A 16483-nucleotide genomic window follows, 5' to 3' on the forward strand; every position below is an offset into this window, starting at 1 on the left:
CTCGTGTAGCCGACCAGACCGCACCCCTCTTAAATCTGATACTTGGTCTCTCTCCTTGGGGAGCCCATAAACGAGCGGTCTAAAACCAGGCAGCCTGGGTGAGAGGCACTAAGAAACCCCAGCAGAGCGTTCTGGGTTGGAAACACCACAATCCCCTCTCTTACTCAGAGAAATGTTTATTGACTTAGGAGAAAGGAAATAAGAAAGACAGGGTGTTTTCCTAGGAGCTCTGCCTTGTCTTTTTTTTTTAAAACCTAAAAATGAATTTTCTGAAACAGAGGTACCCCAGACTTTTTATCAGCAAAGGTAATTTCTTTATCATTTTCTAATTATTGATTCCATTTTGAAAAAATTTTTTTGCAAGACAAGTTCATTTAGTACATGGATTCTCCATTTTTGATAATCAAATACATATACAGGTATCGGGCAGAACTTGTAGTCAACATGAAATAACCGGGTAACTTCTATCTATTTGATGATCTCATGTTATAATAGCACGTAACATTAGAATCGTTATTTGTCATTGGGTAACACTTAATAGTTTATCAGTGACAAACAATTTTTCCAAAATAGTAACTCCTAAGCTTACAGACATGGTCATAGATGTTTCTAAAAATTATATAGTCATGTTCACAATTAATGTTTTAATTATTAAAGCAAAAATAAAATCTTGATAATTTATTAACAGTAAATAATAGGATTTGTCCCCAGTAGATTTATAGTCCAAATTTAAGCATCGCAAACTGCAAAAAGCCACATCTAAAAGTATTCTTTTTTTTCAACCTGTCACCTGAATTTTCACACACCATGTAATTGCACTGAACGAACTTTATGGATAATTTTGAGAGCAAGAAGGGAAGTTTGTGACGCATATGGCTTACGTAAGAAATAAAATTAACAAAATATTTTTCAGTGTTCTAGGTGTGTAAATGGCTTGAGGCTGTCTTCAGAAAAAGTCTCAACAAAAGAAGCAAGGTGATTGCTTTAGAATTACAGTGGATAAGAGGAAAATGAGGTCAGCCTAAAGAAGATGGCGGAAAGCCTGAAAGAATTTTAATCTGTTATCCAGTAGGCAACTGTTAAAAATAACATCACTTTAGAATGAACAGCCATCTTGGCCAGCCTTTACTTTTATTTTTTTTACTTATTTATTTGTTTATTTTATTTATTTATTTTTGGCTGCATTGGGTCTTCGTTGCTGTGCAACGTTGCTGCGCGGGCTTTCTCTAGTTGCGGCGAGCGGAGGCTACTCTTCGTTGCGGTGTGCGCGGGCTTCTCGTTGTGGTGGCTTCTCTTGTTGGGGAGCGTGGCGTCTAGGCGCCCGGGCTTCAGTAGTTGTAGCTCGCAGGCTCTAGAGCGCAGGCTCAGTAATTGTGGCTCGCGGGCTTAGTTGCTCCGCGGCATGTGGGATCTTCCCATACCAGGGCTTGAACCCGTGTCCCTTGAATTGGCAGGCGGATTCTTAACCACTGCACCACCAGGGGAGACCCTGACCAGCCTTTAGATCTGACTGCAGATCTGTGACCTTAAGAACTTTTCAGTGTTAAAAACGTAGCTTTCTGAAACATGAATGTGTATTTTTTTTAGTCAATGAAAGCAAAAGGAGGCAGATTTTAATAATCATGTAAAGAAAGAAATAATGTTTGGCACAAATTTATTTCTCTTAGACAGCTACGATGAGTGAGAGATGGTTAGAAGGTTCCATGTTTCTGGAAGGGAGTGAGTGAAAATGAACATAGGTCTTACAAAGAACTACATACAGTGTTTGTGTTTACACTTAGAATTCTCTGGCTCATAACTTTTGTTTAAAGATATTAGCTTAAATTGCCAGACTTCTATTTTTTATAAATATTTAGTTATTTGTTTTGTCTTCTAAGTGATTTTCTTCTTAATGGAAGTTGAATTTTACCAAGGTATATGGGTACTAAATAATATTTCTTCTTTGCTATAGGTAAAACTTTAGTCAAGAGGCTGACAAATAAGGTAAGCAATGGAGGTGAAGGTCTTTTTTCTTTTTCTTTTTTTTTAAGATAGAAAATCAACTATTATAAATTAAATTGAGGGCCTCCCTGGTGGCGCAGTGGTTGAGAGTCCGCCTGCCGATGCAGGGGATACGGGTTCGTGCCCCGGTCTGGGAGGATCCCATATGCCGCGGAGCGGCTGGGCCCGTGAGCCATGGCTGCTGAGCCTGCGCATCCGGAGCCTGTGCTCCGCAACGGGAGAGGCCACAACAGTGAGAGGCCCGCATACCACAAAAAAAAAAAAAAAAAAAAAAAAAAAAAAAAATAAATTAAATTGAAAGACTTTAATTTGTTTATTCAAAGGATATTGAGGACGTGCTGGCAGGAATCAAAAGAGCTGGTTGTGGATCAACTTTTTTTAGAGACCTTGGCGATAAAGGTAATTTTTATTTGTATAACTTGTGTTTTATTTAACCAAAGTATTATTAAGGAATTAAGTTATGAGGTTTGCAGCTGCATATTGAAGAACATACATTAGAGAATCTACAGAGATAATGTTATAACAGTGTGTTATTTAATAGATGTTTTTAAATCATAATAAAATACTCATTACATCTGAAGCAGCTTTTTCTTAAACTCTTTGAGCTATCACAGAAAAATTATTTAAACATTGATTTCAGTAAACTTGGAGAGAAGGGTGAAGCAGAGCATCTGGAATAAGGAGAGATGGGCTTCCCTGGTGGTGCAGTGGTTGGGAATCCGCCTGCCAGTGCAGGGGGCGCGGGTTCGATTCCTGGTCCGGGAACTAAGATCCCACGTGCTGTGGAGCAACTAAGCCCGTGTGCCACAACTACTGAGCCCGCGTGCTGCAACTACTGAAACCCGTGCACCTAGAGCCCGTGCTCTGCAACAAAAGAAGCCACCACAGTGAGAAGCCTGCACACTGCAACGAAGAGTAGCCCCCGCTCGCCACAACTAGAGAAAGCCCACGCGTAGCAGCGAAGACCCAATGCAGCCATAAATAAATACATACATACATACATACATACATACATACATACATACATTTATTTATTTATTTATTTATTTATAAAAGAAAAAAAGAGAAGAGAAAGGACTTGGGACTTCCCTGGTGATCCAGTGGTTAAGAATCCGCCTTCCAATGCAAGGGACTCGGGTTCGATGCCTGGTTGTGGAACTAAGATTCCATATGCTGCAGGGCAGCTAAGCCCACGTACCGCAACTAAGAGCCTGCACGCTGCAACAAAAGATCCCGAGTGCCACAACTAAGACTCAACGCAGCCAAATAAATAAATATTTTTTTAAAAAAAAAAGAAGAAGAAGAGAAAGGACTTCCCTGGCGGTCCGGTGGTTAAGACTCTGCTTCCACTGCAGGGGGCGCGGGTTTGATCCCTGGTCAGGGAAGTTCTGCATGCCAAGGGGTGCAGCCAAATAAGTAAGTAAGTAAAGTGATTATTCTAAAGTAGGAAGACAAAGCCTCAGAGATAACGCAGAGGACACCAGCATTCACCGGAGCAGGGGAGGAGGAGGTGCCCGTGGAGGAGAGGAGGCAGAGGCATCAGCGGGGGAGAGGGAGTCGCGGGAGCCTGGGAGGGAGGGAGCATCAGTGTGCAGGGCCCGTGAAGGAAGGGGGTCAGAACGTGGTTGGGGCTGGCGGTGGGGAGGTGCTCCCGCGCTTCAGCAAGGGCAGGGGCGGTTCTGGGACGGGTTCTGGGGGCAGATTGTAGAGCGTGGAGGACAGTGGTGCAGGGCGGGGCGGGTGTGAGCTGGAGGCCGGTCCTGGCGGTCTGTGTTGCACGAAGGGCTTTGAGCGCGCGTCTGGGTGTGAGGGGGCGGGGGGCGTGCAGAGCTCGGTGGGGGGCGCGCCCCTCAGCGGGGAGCTTTGCGTCGTACCGCGTGGGGAGGGGTGATGTGCGGGTGTTTACCGCACATGTTTGCAGAGCAGGGCTGAGAAGTTGAGGCAGGTTTGGGGGTGGCCCTGATTCCTTCGTAAAGTGGAGGGTGTGGAGAAAGGAGGAGGTTTGAAGTGGCGTCTGTGACCAGTAAAGAGAGCTGACGGAGAAACGTAGGAAGCTTTCTGGGAAGGCCAGAGCTCAGAAGACAATGTGGGTGGTGAGGGAACAGCCACCCGCTGGTTCTCCCCCGGCCGCAGGCAGGCGGGGAAGCGCACAGAAGCGTGCGGTTAGGGTGTTACTAGGCAAACGCAGGGAAAAAAAGTCGTGGGCTAGGGGGTTAACGGTGTCGAGGGCAGCCGTTTTACTTAAAAACAAGAGAGGCTTTCAGTAACAAGCCTTGGAGAGAAGAAAGATGGGAAGAGCGATGGAAAGAAAGTGGGAAGTCAGGAGAGAGCGGCCGGTGAGGGTGGGCGCAGGGGAGCTGGGAACCCGGGAGCGGGGCCCACCGTGCGCGCAGAGCCGGGGGCTGCGCTCCGGTTCGGAGCGGAAGCCGCTGCAGGTGAGCTCGGCCTCGGGTGCGGTCGTGGAATCGGCCGGCTGGAGCAGTGAGTGGCAGCGTGAATGTGACAGGGGTGACCCCGGGTCTGAGAGGAGAGTGTGGTCCTGTGTGCTGGACGATGGACCAGGCGCTCAGGCCTCCAGCGACGGAAGGCTAAAGAGAGGGAGCCAGGTAGGTGACCAGGAAGAAAGTCGGAGGTGGTCAGCTCGACGGCATCAGCCTCGGAGTAACAGGTTTCCGCGAGAGGTTGGAAGAGCAAAGGTCCGGGATGAGCGTGGCGTGGGGACAGGAGTCACCCCCTGAGCCGTCTGCAAGGGTGCCGGCGTCCCGAGCAGAGAAGCCGCTTGCGGGTGCGGCAGGGCTCAGCACAGGGCGACCAGGTAAAGTGTTTACTGAGGAAGGCGATTCCGGAGAGCGTCGCGGAGCGTCGGGGAGAAGCAGAGGCATGGAGGTGGGTTGGGTCCGGAAGGATGAAGTGCAGATCAGCTGCGGGCGTGTCAACAAAGAGGACAGAGGCCGCTTGGACAGCGGCTGTGGCCGCTGAGGGCGGTTGGACCTAAGCCAGAGAGGAGAGCAGAGCCTCAGCCGCACGCACGCAGCGTGGGGGGGCGTGTCCAGGAGCGTGGGCCTTGTCCTGGGAACGGCGGGTTGCCGTGGGGGAGTGGTAAGAAGGCAGCAAGTCGGATGAGAGAAGCCCGTCTCGTCTGGGCAGAGGGGGCCGAGGCGCCTGAGGAGGGCGCAGAAGAGGAGCCGGCGGGAGGTTCCGCAGGGCCTGCAGGGGCCACGCGCTGGGCGGCGCGGTGCACAGAGGCAGAGCGCAGAGCCGCTCGTCAGCCCTGAAAAGCCGGGAGACACTGTGGTCTCACAGGAGACGCCGAGGTTTAAAAGCAAGACAACAAACTGAGGAAGTGGGAGGCCCCCTGGCACGTGAAGGGCAGTGTTTTTGAGGCTTCCTGTACGACGCGGGAGTGGAGGTTTCAGAGCAGCGAGCGGAGCGTCGTGTGCTCAGCTCGGAGATGACAGCGTGGAGTGGCCAGGCTTCCGGGGTCCGGGTTCGTGGAGCCCTGAATGCAGCAGTTCGACCTGAGGGGAAGTAGACAGTTAGTGCAGCTTCCAGAACTGTGTTACTTACAGTCGTAGCGCTTCAGACGGGCTGGGGGGCGGGGGCGGAGCTGTCCCTGGAGCTGCTCAGTTAGAGGTTCTGCTGGGCCCGGGCCATGTCCGCAGTCACGGTCTGGTCTCGGGAAGGAGGGCTGTGAATCTGTGTCGTTACCAGCTGTGCTGCTTCCATACCATAGGAGATACAGAGGGTACTGAGGAAGATGGGTAGTAACTTCTTTTCTATGTACTGTCTTTAACTGTCAGTGACAGACACATATACGTCTGGATCTCTAGCGCTCTCTCCATCTGTACGTACTGCTTTCTAACCACAGGAGACAGATCCATCAGCCTACTCACACTTCTCACTCCATAGCTCTCGTTCCCTGTTCTTTATGTAACTGGAGGACTACTTATATTCTCAAAATGAACAGGGGCATCACACAGATTTCTTAAAGAATAAAAAGTCAGTATTTCTGGATGACAGGGGAGAAGGCCCTTAGTGACGGACTGTTCGGAAAATAAACAGAAGATGGAAGTCCACAGCAGAAAGTTGATTTTTTTCCCCCCTTTAGGCAAATCTATAAGGATGTTAGTAGGAGAAATAGAGGAAAGAGAGGCTTTAAGGGGAACTAGAAGGAAGAAGTGACTGCAGGGAGAGAGACCATGGTAGCATTCACTTCAGAGTCAGAGAGGACGAATGAAAATGTGCGCTGGGCAGCGGCAGGAGGAGAATTCAACCTAACTTCCTGCCGTTCACACGGGGGTGTATTAAAAACAGCCGTCACTAATTAGGACTGGTAAGGAAATCGGGACTTAACGGTAGAACTTACTGATGACAAGGAAATTAAGCCACTGACGGAAATGCAGGAGAACAGCAGAGCCACGTGGTGGTGAGGGATCAGAAGAAGAGTGAGTGAAAAGGCCAAGTAAGAGCTACTGCGGCCTCCCCAAGTGCTGCCGCTTCCCCAGCCGCCAGCTGCCCTTAACCCAGGCTTTGTTTGTGTCTTACTGGGTGGTGGTACTTTTCACCCAGCTCATTGAAACCGGGAAATAGCTTTGAACACTTTCTCTTTGCCCCTCCATCCTTCATATGCAGCCAAACACAGATCTTTCTAATTTTGCCTCCTAAATATTTATTGAATTCATCCTCTCTTCTCCCACCTCTAGAGAACTTACAGGACAAGAAAAAATGTTGAGGAAGGACTTAACAAGACTTATTTTTTTAGTTTTTCTCTGAAATACATGAGTTGAAATGTACATTCCAGGTTAAAGAAAAAACACTGAATATTTTATAGGAAAGATTCAAGATACACTTTTTTCCAGATATACTCCTTTGTTGATATTAATGAAGTCATTTGAAAAAAAAGAATGTAAAGTTTAGCTACATTTGGAACAATTTAAAATATTCTATTTTACCACCTAAAAGAACTATCAGAATGTATATTATATCATAACTAACAAAAGGGTAGTGTACTCTTGAAATAAGAAAATAATCCACCTCCATGCCTTATTATAAAGAAAAATAAATTATGTTATAATTATTATGTTTTTTTTCTTTTTTTTTTGAGGTACGTGGGCCTCTCCCGTTGTGGAGCACAGGCTCCAGACGCGCAGGCTCAGCGGCCATGGCTCACGGGCCTAGCAGCTCCACGGCATGTGGGATCTTCCTGGACCAGGGCACGAACCCGTGTCCCCTGCATCGGCAGGCGGACTCTCAACCACTGTGCCACCAGGGAAGCCCCTATTATGTATTTTTTGAAACTGAGCAGAATTCTCAACATAATACCATCCTCAGGGATATACTGAATATAAATTATAACATATATTGTAAGATGTAGATGTGTTCTTATGATACATGTAGTAATTTCTCTTTGGAGAACAGAGTTTTCAAAATTGCATTTAGTAGCAAGTCATATTTTTCAACGGTTCCAAATTTAAAATATTTCTACAGAAGCATAGTAACTAACAGAATTTAATCATCTCTTCTAGTGGCCCTTAAGGATTCTTTAATAAATTTTTAAATATAGGGACTCTTCTGGTGGTCCAGTGGTTAAGATTCCACGCTTCCACTGCGGGGGGTTCAGTCCCTGGTCGGGAAAGTTCTGCATGCCGTGCGGTGTAGCCAAAAAGAATTTTTTTTTAATATAAATTTTTAAAAATACTTCCCTATTTGACATGCAGTTTTGAAACATTGACATTTAACAGCATTTGTTTTACAATTCACTGCAACAAATATGTATTAAACTGTTTCTCCTATAAATATTCGGAAGTGTCAGTTTCCTTTAAAAGCATTTTCAGAGGCAGGTGCCTAGAATGCTGTTTGAGAGCTATATTGTCTATAATCTATCTTGAGAGTGTAAGGTGCTGTTTTTACACTGTCTCAACTGTGTTTATTCAAGCATTTTTTTAAGTCAGTATTTCAAAGAATTTTCTTTTTCAAAAAGTTGCCCTGTGCACAGGACATGTACCTATGTCTCGAGAAAGGAAAAGTGAAGTCTCCTTTTGGCACCAAGCCCAGATCAGTCCAGCAGTTTGGCCATTTTTTCGCATTGCTGTATTCCTTTGAAAATTAGAAAAAAACTGTTCACTTTTTTGAGGCTGCGAAGATATGAAATACTTTGATCCTTCAACTAACGTTAGAGCATTTCTCTCAGGTATGAGATATGACAAAACACATTTAATTTATTCTCCCTTCATATAAACACTGAATATTTCTAGGAAAAAATACCTGAAGACTTACTCTAGGCTTTTTATTAAAGGGAAGCACAGCTGCTCCAAAATAAAAATGTCAGAAAAATTGCTGATGTAAAAAACTGTTAAGTCATTAAGAGCATTTAAATACATACTTGAAGTTGCCTGTTAGCTGAAGCACTGAACTACCTGGGTGTCAAACCCTTACCTGCCTTGTTTGCTCTGCACTGCTTTCGGCCCTGCGTCTCTGCTGTATCCGACCGGGGGCCCATAGGGACTGGTCCGCCTTCACAGCAGGATGGTGCAGGTCCGCTGCCGTCACCCTCTGCCAGGCTTCCTTCCTCATCTCTGAGCCACCATGTAGCTGTGCTTCCCACTGACTCTTCCACAGGAACATCCTTGCAGACAAACCCTCACTTTTCAGTGTTCATATGCAGCTTCATCTCTCGTATACATATGGCTTTCCCACTTATACCACCCCTGCTTCATTGCAGTTTTCACCCATCATTCAAAGACCATTTTTTAAATTAATTTTTATTGGAGTATAGTTACTCAACCATAAAAAGGAACAAAGACCATTTTTAGAACTGCTTCCTCTGAGACATCTTCGGTCATCTAAACCCTGGAAGACTTCACCTTTTTTTAAGTCCTGGAACTCTTACTATCAGTATCTCTCAGTGGTATTTAGCATTTTCTGTAAACATTTACATTTTGACCTCCTGGTGAAAGTATGCAGCACCATCTATTAAGAATTCTTGGGACTTCCCTGGTGGTCCAGTGGTTAAGACTCTGCGCTCTCAATGCAGGGGGCACAGGTTTGATCCCTGGTTGGAGAACTAAGATCCCGCATGCCGCACGGCACGGCCAAAAAAAAAGAATTGTTGCCAGAAACTAAACTTGAATCTGAGCACAGCTCTGGATCTAAGTAAGTACCAGTTTGTAGAAAATATAGACGTTAGAGGAACATGTGAAACGACACCAAAAAGATGCAGTTAGCAAATCTTCTACACTCCTAAACTTTACTGGACAAATGACCAGGCTTCTTCAACAGTTAAGTTGAAACTGAGGGGGAGAAAGACCAGGGAGAACCTATAGATTAAAATCAAGTCGCTGCTACAGAAATTTAATTCCTTCATTTTAAATAACATGGTTTGACCTTTGGTATATCCAAATCTCTGTCACTCTACTGAATTTATAAGTTTGCTTCACTTGAGATGTTATGAATAGTAAAATTTGAGATGAAATTATACAAAATGCCATGCAGATAAAACCTCTAGTGGACGCTTGTACTTGCTGACCAATGACCATTCCCCTTCCTTCCTAGTAATAGTGACCTAATAAAAGTCTCCTTTTTTTTGAAGTATTAGTACTGTACTTAACTCTTATGAAATTTTTCTGCTATACCAGAGAGGTAATTTAAAGTAAACGTGTGTGTTTTTAATTAGGTGAAGGTTCCATATAGTATGTATATGGTTACTTCTAAACCATCTAAAACTTACTTTCTGATGTCTTTATCTCTTTCAGGTCTGGTTTCATATACCGAGTATCTTTTCTTGCTTACAATCCTCACTAGTAAGTATTCCACAGTTTTTCTCATCGATCATGTGGAATTCTCTCGTCTTACCAGACAGGGTGTTGGAAGTTTGGTATTTATATCTTTATCGTGAAGAATGTTATTGGTGCCTTGCTTTCTGTACCTACAGAATGATTCTGTGGGGTGAGATTATCCCTGAAGTCTCACCACCTCCCCTGCACTCGGGCTCCCCACAACTTTGTCTCCTTAACTGAAGGCTTATTGAACTGAAGAGTCAGACGCAGCCTTCACTTGGGAATATTAAAAATCCTTCACGTGACATTCTGCAAAACTCCTGACCAGTTACTCTCTGCAAACTGTCCGGGTCATGAGAATCAAGGAAAGATTGAGAAACTTTCACAGCTCTGAGGAGATAAGGAGACATAGCAATTAAACGCAACAGGCTTCCTTGTGTTTGACCCTAGAATAGAAAAACCATGGAATCCAAATAAAGTCTCTAGTTTAGTTAAAGGTGCTAATTTCTTAGTTTTCGTAAAGGTACTATGGTTACATAAGATGCTGCCATGAGAGAAGGCTGGGTGAAGGGCCTGTGGGAACTCACCGTACCAGCTTTGCAGTATTTCTGTAAGCCTAAAATTATTTCAAAATAATTTTTACAAAACCCTACTCTTGGGAAAGGGAAATAAAGAGTAGTAATCAATGTGAAAATAGAGAACGTACTGTAAGAATGTAGGAAAGCCCCTAGTAGAGCGGAAGAAATACGTTAAGTTCTCAAATGAATTTTGTTTTGTAAGGCAGAACACTTAATAGCAGAACAGCACACCATGGAAACATACCAGCCTTTGAAAATTGTTATCCTGAGGAGAGACTGTTTTTCCTCTACTTCAGGCACTTACTCATGTTGTTTCTGGTGGCTTATTTCAAGTTTGAAGACCTATAGATCTTCAGGTAACTTGCATTCCACCAACATTTACATAATTATTCATTTTTCACTTGCAGAACCCCATACTGGGTTTCATGTTGCATTTAAAATGTTGGATGCAGACGGCAATGAGATGGTTGAGAAAAAGGAATTTTTTAAGGTAAGTAGATTCTAGTTATTTTTGGTTTATTATAAAACACCTGGATGTTTGTGTGATAATTTTACATTTCCATTAAAATGAAAATTATATTTACTGCTTACATATAAAATGCCAAGAAATCATTTATACATTCAAAAATATTAAATTTTCTATAATACGGCCTTGAGGAAACAGTTACAGAACAGAGCATGAGATTCCAAAAGGAGAAATGAGCTTAAGCATCTGCATGTTTTAGAGTTTTATTTTTATGATTTCAGCAAATGATAATACAACAGAAAGCGCTTTATAGATGGGTTAAAAATTATTGATACACCCCCACCAAAAAAAAGAATAAGGAAAATAAAACCTTAAGCCTTCAGGAAGAATAGGGAAAGAAAATGAAAAAGCCACAAAAGGTATAAATTGGTTCAAATTCTCTAGGAATTTGTGAAGGCTCATAATTGAAAAGGTGAAATGTTTAAATGATATTTCCCAAGACATAACTCTGTAACACGCCAGCAGTACATTTTACTCCGTTCCAAGGAAGTCGATGGTACTGTTAAAAGTACGTCAGTGCATGTAAACAGCGGGGAGTATGCCAGGCAGAGCTCACTGTTCCCGATCTAGAGGAGCGCTTTATGGAGAAGATAAGTAAGTTCTGTTCTCTGTGTCTTTCTCCCAGTCCCCAGTGTACTGGGAAGACAGACCACAAGGCTTGTTGAAATTATATTTAAAACGAGTCGTACTTGGACTGTTCGGTCAAGTAGCCAGTGGCCACACGTGGCTGTTAAATATCTTGTGACTAAGAAACTTGAGTTTCCAAATTTTAATTAAATTTAAATTTAAAAACTGACATTCACTTCAGGTATTGGCAGATTTTCAAGTATATTTGAAACAACTTGAGTATGTGAATCTACTTTTTAATTTTTACTTTTATTTACTTTTTATTTACTTTTGTAAATTTTACAAAATCTAAATATGGTTCAAGTACAGGTACACATTGGAGAAATTGTGGGTTTGGTTCCAGACCACCACAATAAAACAAGTCACACAAATGTTTTACTTTCTCAGGGCAGATAAAAGTTATGTTTTAGCACAGGGAGATCAGCTCAGTGCTTTGTAACCATCTAGAGGGGTGGGATAGGGAGGGTGGGAGGGCGGGAGATGCAAGAGGGAAGAGATATGGGAACATATGTATATGTATAACTGATTCACTTTGTTATAAAGCAGAAACTAACACACCACTGTAAAGCAATTATACTCCAATAAAGATGTAAAAAAATAAATAAATAAAAATAAAAAATTTGAAACATAAAAAATAAAGTTATGTTTTTACTATCCTGTAGTCTATTAAGTGCGGAATAGCATTATATCTTTAAAAAACAATGTCTATGCCTTAATTTAAAAATATTTTATTGCTAACAAATGCCAACCATCATCTGACAATGCAGGGTTGCCACAAACCTTCAGTTTGTAAAAAACACCAAATCTGCAGAGCACAATAAAACGACGTGTGCCTGTATTTCCAATGAGATACATTATCTGAATGTCTTGTAATGTAAAATACGCACTGGATTTTGAAGAAAAAAGAAAGGAATGTAAAATATCTTGATTCGTGGTAATGTCATAATTTTGAGATATTAATTTCACCTGTTTCTTTATATTTTTTGCTGCACTTTAACAAAGATGGAACTGGAAACTACAGATGATAAATTATCTTTTATATACTTAGGCAAGAAAAATAACCAGTAATTTCAATCAGTGGCTTCACTCCAAAGAAAAAAGCCTTTGGTTCTAAAATGGATGTTACTTCTTTAAGTTAATTTAAATGTTTGTTATGTAGGTATCTATTTTTTCAAATGACTCCCCAGATAAACAGACTTTTTTTTTTTTTTGGCTGCGTTGGGTCTTCGTTGCTGCACGCAGGCTTTCTCTAGTTGCAGCGAGCGGGGGCTACTCTTCATTGCGGCGTGCATGCTTGTCATTGCAGTGGCTTCTCATTGCAGAGCACGGGCTCCAGGCACATGGGCTTCAGTAGTTGTGGCACATGGGCTCAGTAGTTGTGGCTCACGGGCTCTAGAGCGCAGGCTCAGTAGTTGTGGCACACAGGCTTAGTTGCTCCACGGCATGTGGGATCTTCCCGTACCAGGACTCGAACCCGTGTCCCCTGCATTGGCTGGTGGATTCTTAACCACTGCGCCACCAGGGAAGTCCCTAACAAACCTCTTAAAATAATTGAACAGGGCTTCCCTGGTGGCGCAATGGTTGAGAGTCCGCCTGCCGATGCAGGGTAAACAGGTTCGTGCCCCGGTCTGGGAGGATCCCACATGCCGCGGAGCGGCTGGGCCATGAGCCTGCGCGTCCAGGGCCTGTGCTCCGCAGCGGGAGAGGCCACAGCAGTGAGAGGCCCGTGTACTGCAAAAATAAATAAATAAAATAAAATAAAATAAAATAAAATAATTGAACAACTACCGCCACTGGCCGCAGTAAATGGTTTCTGCTACACTTCAAGCTGAAACACTGAGAATTTCACCTGCTGCTTTACTGCCCACTCACATATGTGTTCCTGTCATTTACTTTATGCTTAGATTTATACACTATACACCCTCCTCCAGATAATTTCTAAAGATGTTAAATATTTATAAACCTAATTTTTGTAGGATCCCACTGATTTATAAATGTATTCCCTACTTAAGACCTTTTTTGCTATATTGTTTGTTTCTAATCTTTGAGATAGCTTCCTACATATAAAACCAAATATTTTAGTAATTAAATTTGCAAAGCCTGTGGATGGATCCTTATCAAAGGGACCTGAGGGATCCTTTATATACCGTCAGATGTACCTGTTTAAAGAGTCCACTTGCTCATGTCACCACCAGCCCAGTCAAGGTCTAAAACATTTCCACACTCCACAAAGTCCTCCTGTATCCTTACACTCAGTTCCTCCCCTCTCCTGGCCACAGGAGACCAGCCAGTGGTCTGCTTTCTTCCAGCATAGATGTGTTCCTTTCCTGGAGTTTCGTATAAATGGAATCAGAAAGTATTGATATGTACTCTTTGTTTTACTCAGATTCATCTGTGTGTTGCGTTTGTCAGTAGTTTGCTCCTTTTTATTGCTGAGTAGTATTTTATTGTGTGGATGTGATCTGTTTCTCTAGTCACTTGATGAGCATTTTGGTTGTTTTCAGGTTGGGGCTGTTATAAATAAAGCTTCTGTGAATATTCATACGCAGGTCTTGGGTGAACATATGTTTTCTTTGACTAAATATATGGGAGTGGAGTTTCTGGGTCATATGCTAAGTATAAAGTAAGAAGTTGCCAATTTTGTTTTCCGAAATCTGTGTTCCATTTTCAGTCCCCACCAGCAATGTAAGAGAGTTCCATTTGTTTCATATCTCAAAGGCTTTTTTTAAAAGTCATAAATTAGTCATTTATGTGAATACTCATTAATTCATCAGTGATTTGTCTAAGTAGTTAGTATGTGCTAAGCACCATGATATAGATTTGTCTTTTTACTTTTTTTAATGCCCTACTAAAAATTTTAAAATCACTGTGTGGCTCCATTATATTACTGTTGCTCAGCACTGCTTTAGAACATACAAGGCTATAGATTTTTAGAAACTTTTTAGTATATTTTATTACATGCTCTTTATGACATTTGTCTCAAATGCTGAAAAGGTTTTTCTTACTTCTGGGTTTTCAGCTTAAGTAAGAAAGCTGGAGGATTCCCAAGGATTGGAGTTGCCTGAAGTGTTCCTCTAGATATGTGAGGTTTCACTGTACTGTTCAGAGAAACAGGTCGTTGATCTTGTGGAATTCATTTTCTCAAAAGTGGGAGAAGTTAAAAGTAATAGAGGGGCTTCCCTGGTGGCTCAGTGGTTAAGAATCCGCCTGCCAATGCAGGGGACACAGGTTCGAGCCCTGGTCCTGGAAGATCCCACATGCCACGGAGCAGCTAAGCCCGTGCGCCACAACTACTGAGCCTGTGCTCTAGAGCCCGTGAGCCACAACTCCTGAAGCCCGGCGCCTAGAGCCCGTGCTCTGCAACAAGAGAAGCCACTGCAATGAGAAACCCGCGCACCGCAACAAAGAGTAGCCCCTGCTCGCCGCAGCTAGAGAAAGCCCACGCGCAGCAATGAAGACCCAATGCAGCCAAAAATAAATAAATAAAATAAATAATAATAATTTTTTAATGTAATAGAAAAACTATAGAGAAAACCATACCATTTAACTGCTTAAAGAATCTTTGGAATGTTTCATGTATTCAAAATATGTTATATGTAAGAGATATGGATTTGGAAAAAAAATGTGTTTCATTAGGTCATTGTGAACAAACATTACCAAATCTGTTTGTTTCCAAAGAAGCAGTGTGGGTAAAGTTTATCACTGTTAACCAGTTACCAACTGGTTTATGAAAGCAGCCTGGAATTCCACCAAGAAGTTGAAGGTACTTGTAAACAGACAAAAAGGAAAGAACCAGGAATTTCCAGGTATCACACGTAGCTCTGCTCAGGACCGTGGGTTAAAAATGCTCGAAAAGCACGAAAGACGGGAAATACTAGATAGTCGTCATAAATTTATCTTTGAAATCAGTTCCATTCAGGCGAAGGAAAGCAGAAATAGCATTGCTCTGTTTGGCACAAACAGTGATTAAGTGACAGTCATTAGTGTTCCCTTGGGGAGATAATACCTGTAGGCCGCTGTCTGAAACTGTGGTGGAAGCTGTGCAGCTGAAATGTGCGCAGACACGTAGGATGTGAATTGCACACCCTGTCGGGGAGACCAGCCGGCTCATCAGTGTTCCAGATTCATCTCTGGCCGCAGTGTGAAAGGCCAACCAGAAGTGGAGAGACTGGAGGCCAGGAGGCCCATAGGCTGTTGTCATTGTCCAGTTTTCAGCTGGGAGTGAGAAGTGGGAAATCCCCCAAGAGGTGCTGCGTGCAGGCTGTGTGGGGCCCGGCTTCCAGCACGAGGAAGGAATCAACGGTGGTCACTGCTTTTTCCGGCCAGCCTGACCAGGAGTCATGATAGTGCTAACTGATCAAAGGGCACAGAGGACTCCTTCTCTTGAGGATTGGTTATGACATCTGTGCTATATTATTAGATCTTTACAACAGCCTACAGAATCAGTAGTAGTATCCCCATCTTAAAGATGAGGGAACTGGTGTGCAGCACGGGATTTGACTCTGAGTCTGTCCAGCTCTGGAGCCTGCTCTTTCTTCAGTGTTACCCTGCCTCATATGTGGGAGAATTCAGAGGAGGACTGGGCTGAGAAAGGTCTTAACTCTGAGCTTGGAAATGTGAGCCTGATAAACTGGTAGGACATCCATGCAGGCAGCTGTCTGCAGACCAGGAGTGGGGCTGGGATTAGGAAGTGTCCTGGAAGAGGTGACCGCTAAGTCCTGAGCGTGTGTGACCTCAGAGGGGAGAACGTAGAGTGAGGTGGGTAAGCCAGAGTCTAGAGAACAGGTTCACTTAAGGGACCAAGCTGAGGGTGAGAAGCCAGGGGCTGAAAGAAGGAGCAGGTAGAGAAGGAGAAGCACGGCAGAGTGCGGGCGGTGGGCTCAGGGCGGAGCACTGAGCATCCGTCTCTTTGAGGCGTCTTCAGGTGGCACAGAGGCCACGGGAAGCCCCTTAAACTTGCAGGTTACTGGGGACCA

The 16483-nt window shown here is 43.6% G+C and overlaps 1 protein-coding gene across 1 annotated transcript in view; it reads left to right on the plus strand.

Moving 5' to 3' along the window:
* MICU2 (mitochondrial calcium uptake 2) overlaps positions 1-16483 on the plus strand; it is an 82761-nt gene that overhangs the window by 42151 nt on the left and 24127 nt on the right. The window contains exons 3-6 of the mRNA XM_079721662.1: positions 1952-1983; positions 2325-2400; positions 9753-9800; positions 10762-10844. Coding sequence (XP_079577788.1) covers positions 1952-1983; positions 2325-2400; positions 9753-9800; positions 10762-10844 — 239 coding nt within the window. The remainder of the gene's footprint in view (positions 1-1951; positions 1984-2324; positions 2401-9752; positions 9801-10761; positions 10845-16483) is intronic.

This window comes from Hyperoodon ampullatus, assembly GCF_949752795.1.
Source record: "Hyperoodon ampullatus genome assembly, chromosome: 16".
Taxonomy (NCBI): Eukaryota; Metazoa; Chordata; class Mammalia; order Artiodactyla; family Ziphiidae; genus Hyperoodon; species Hyperoodon ampullatus.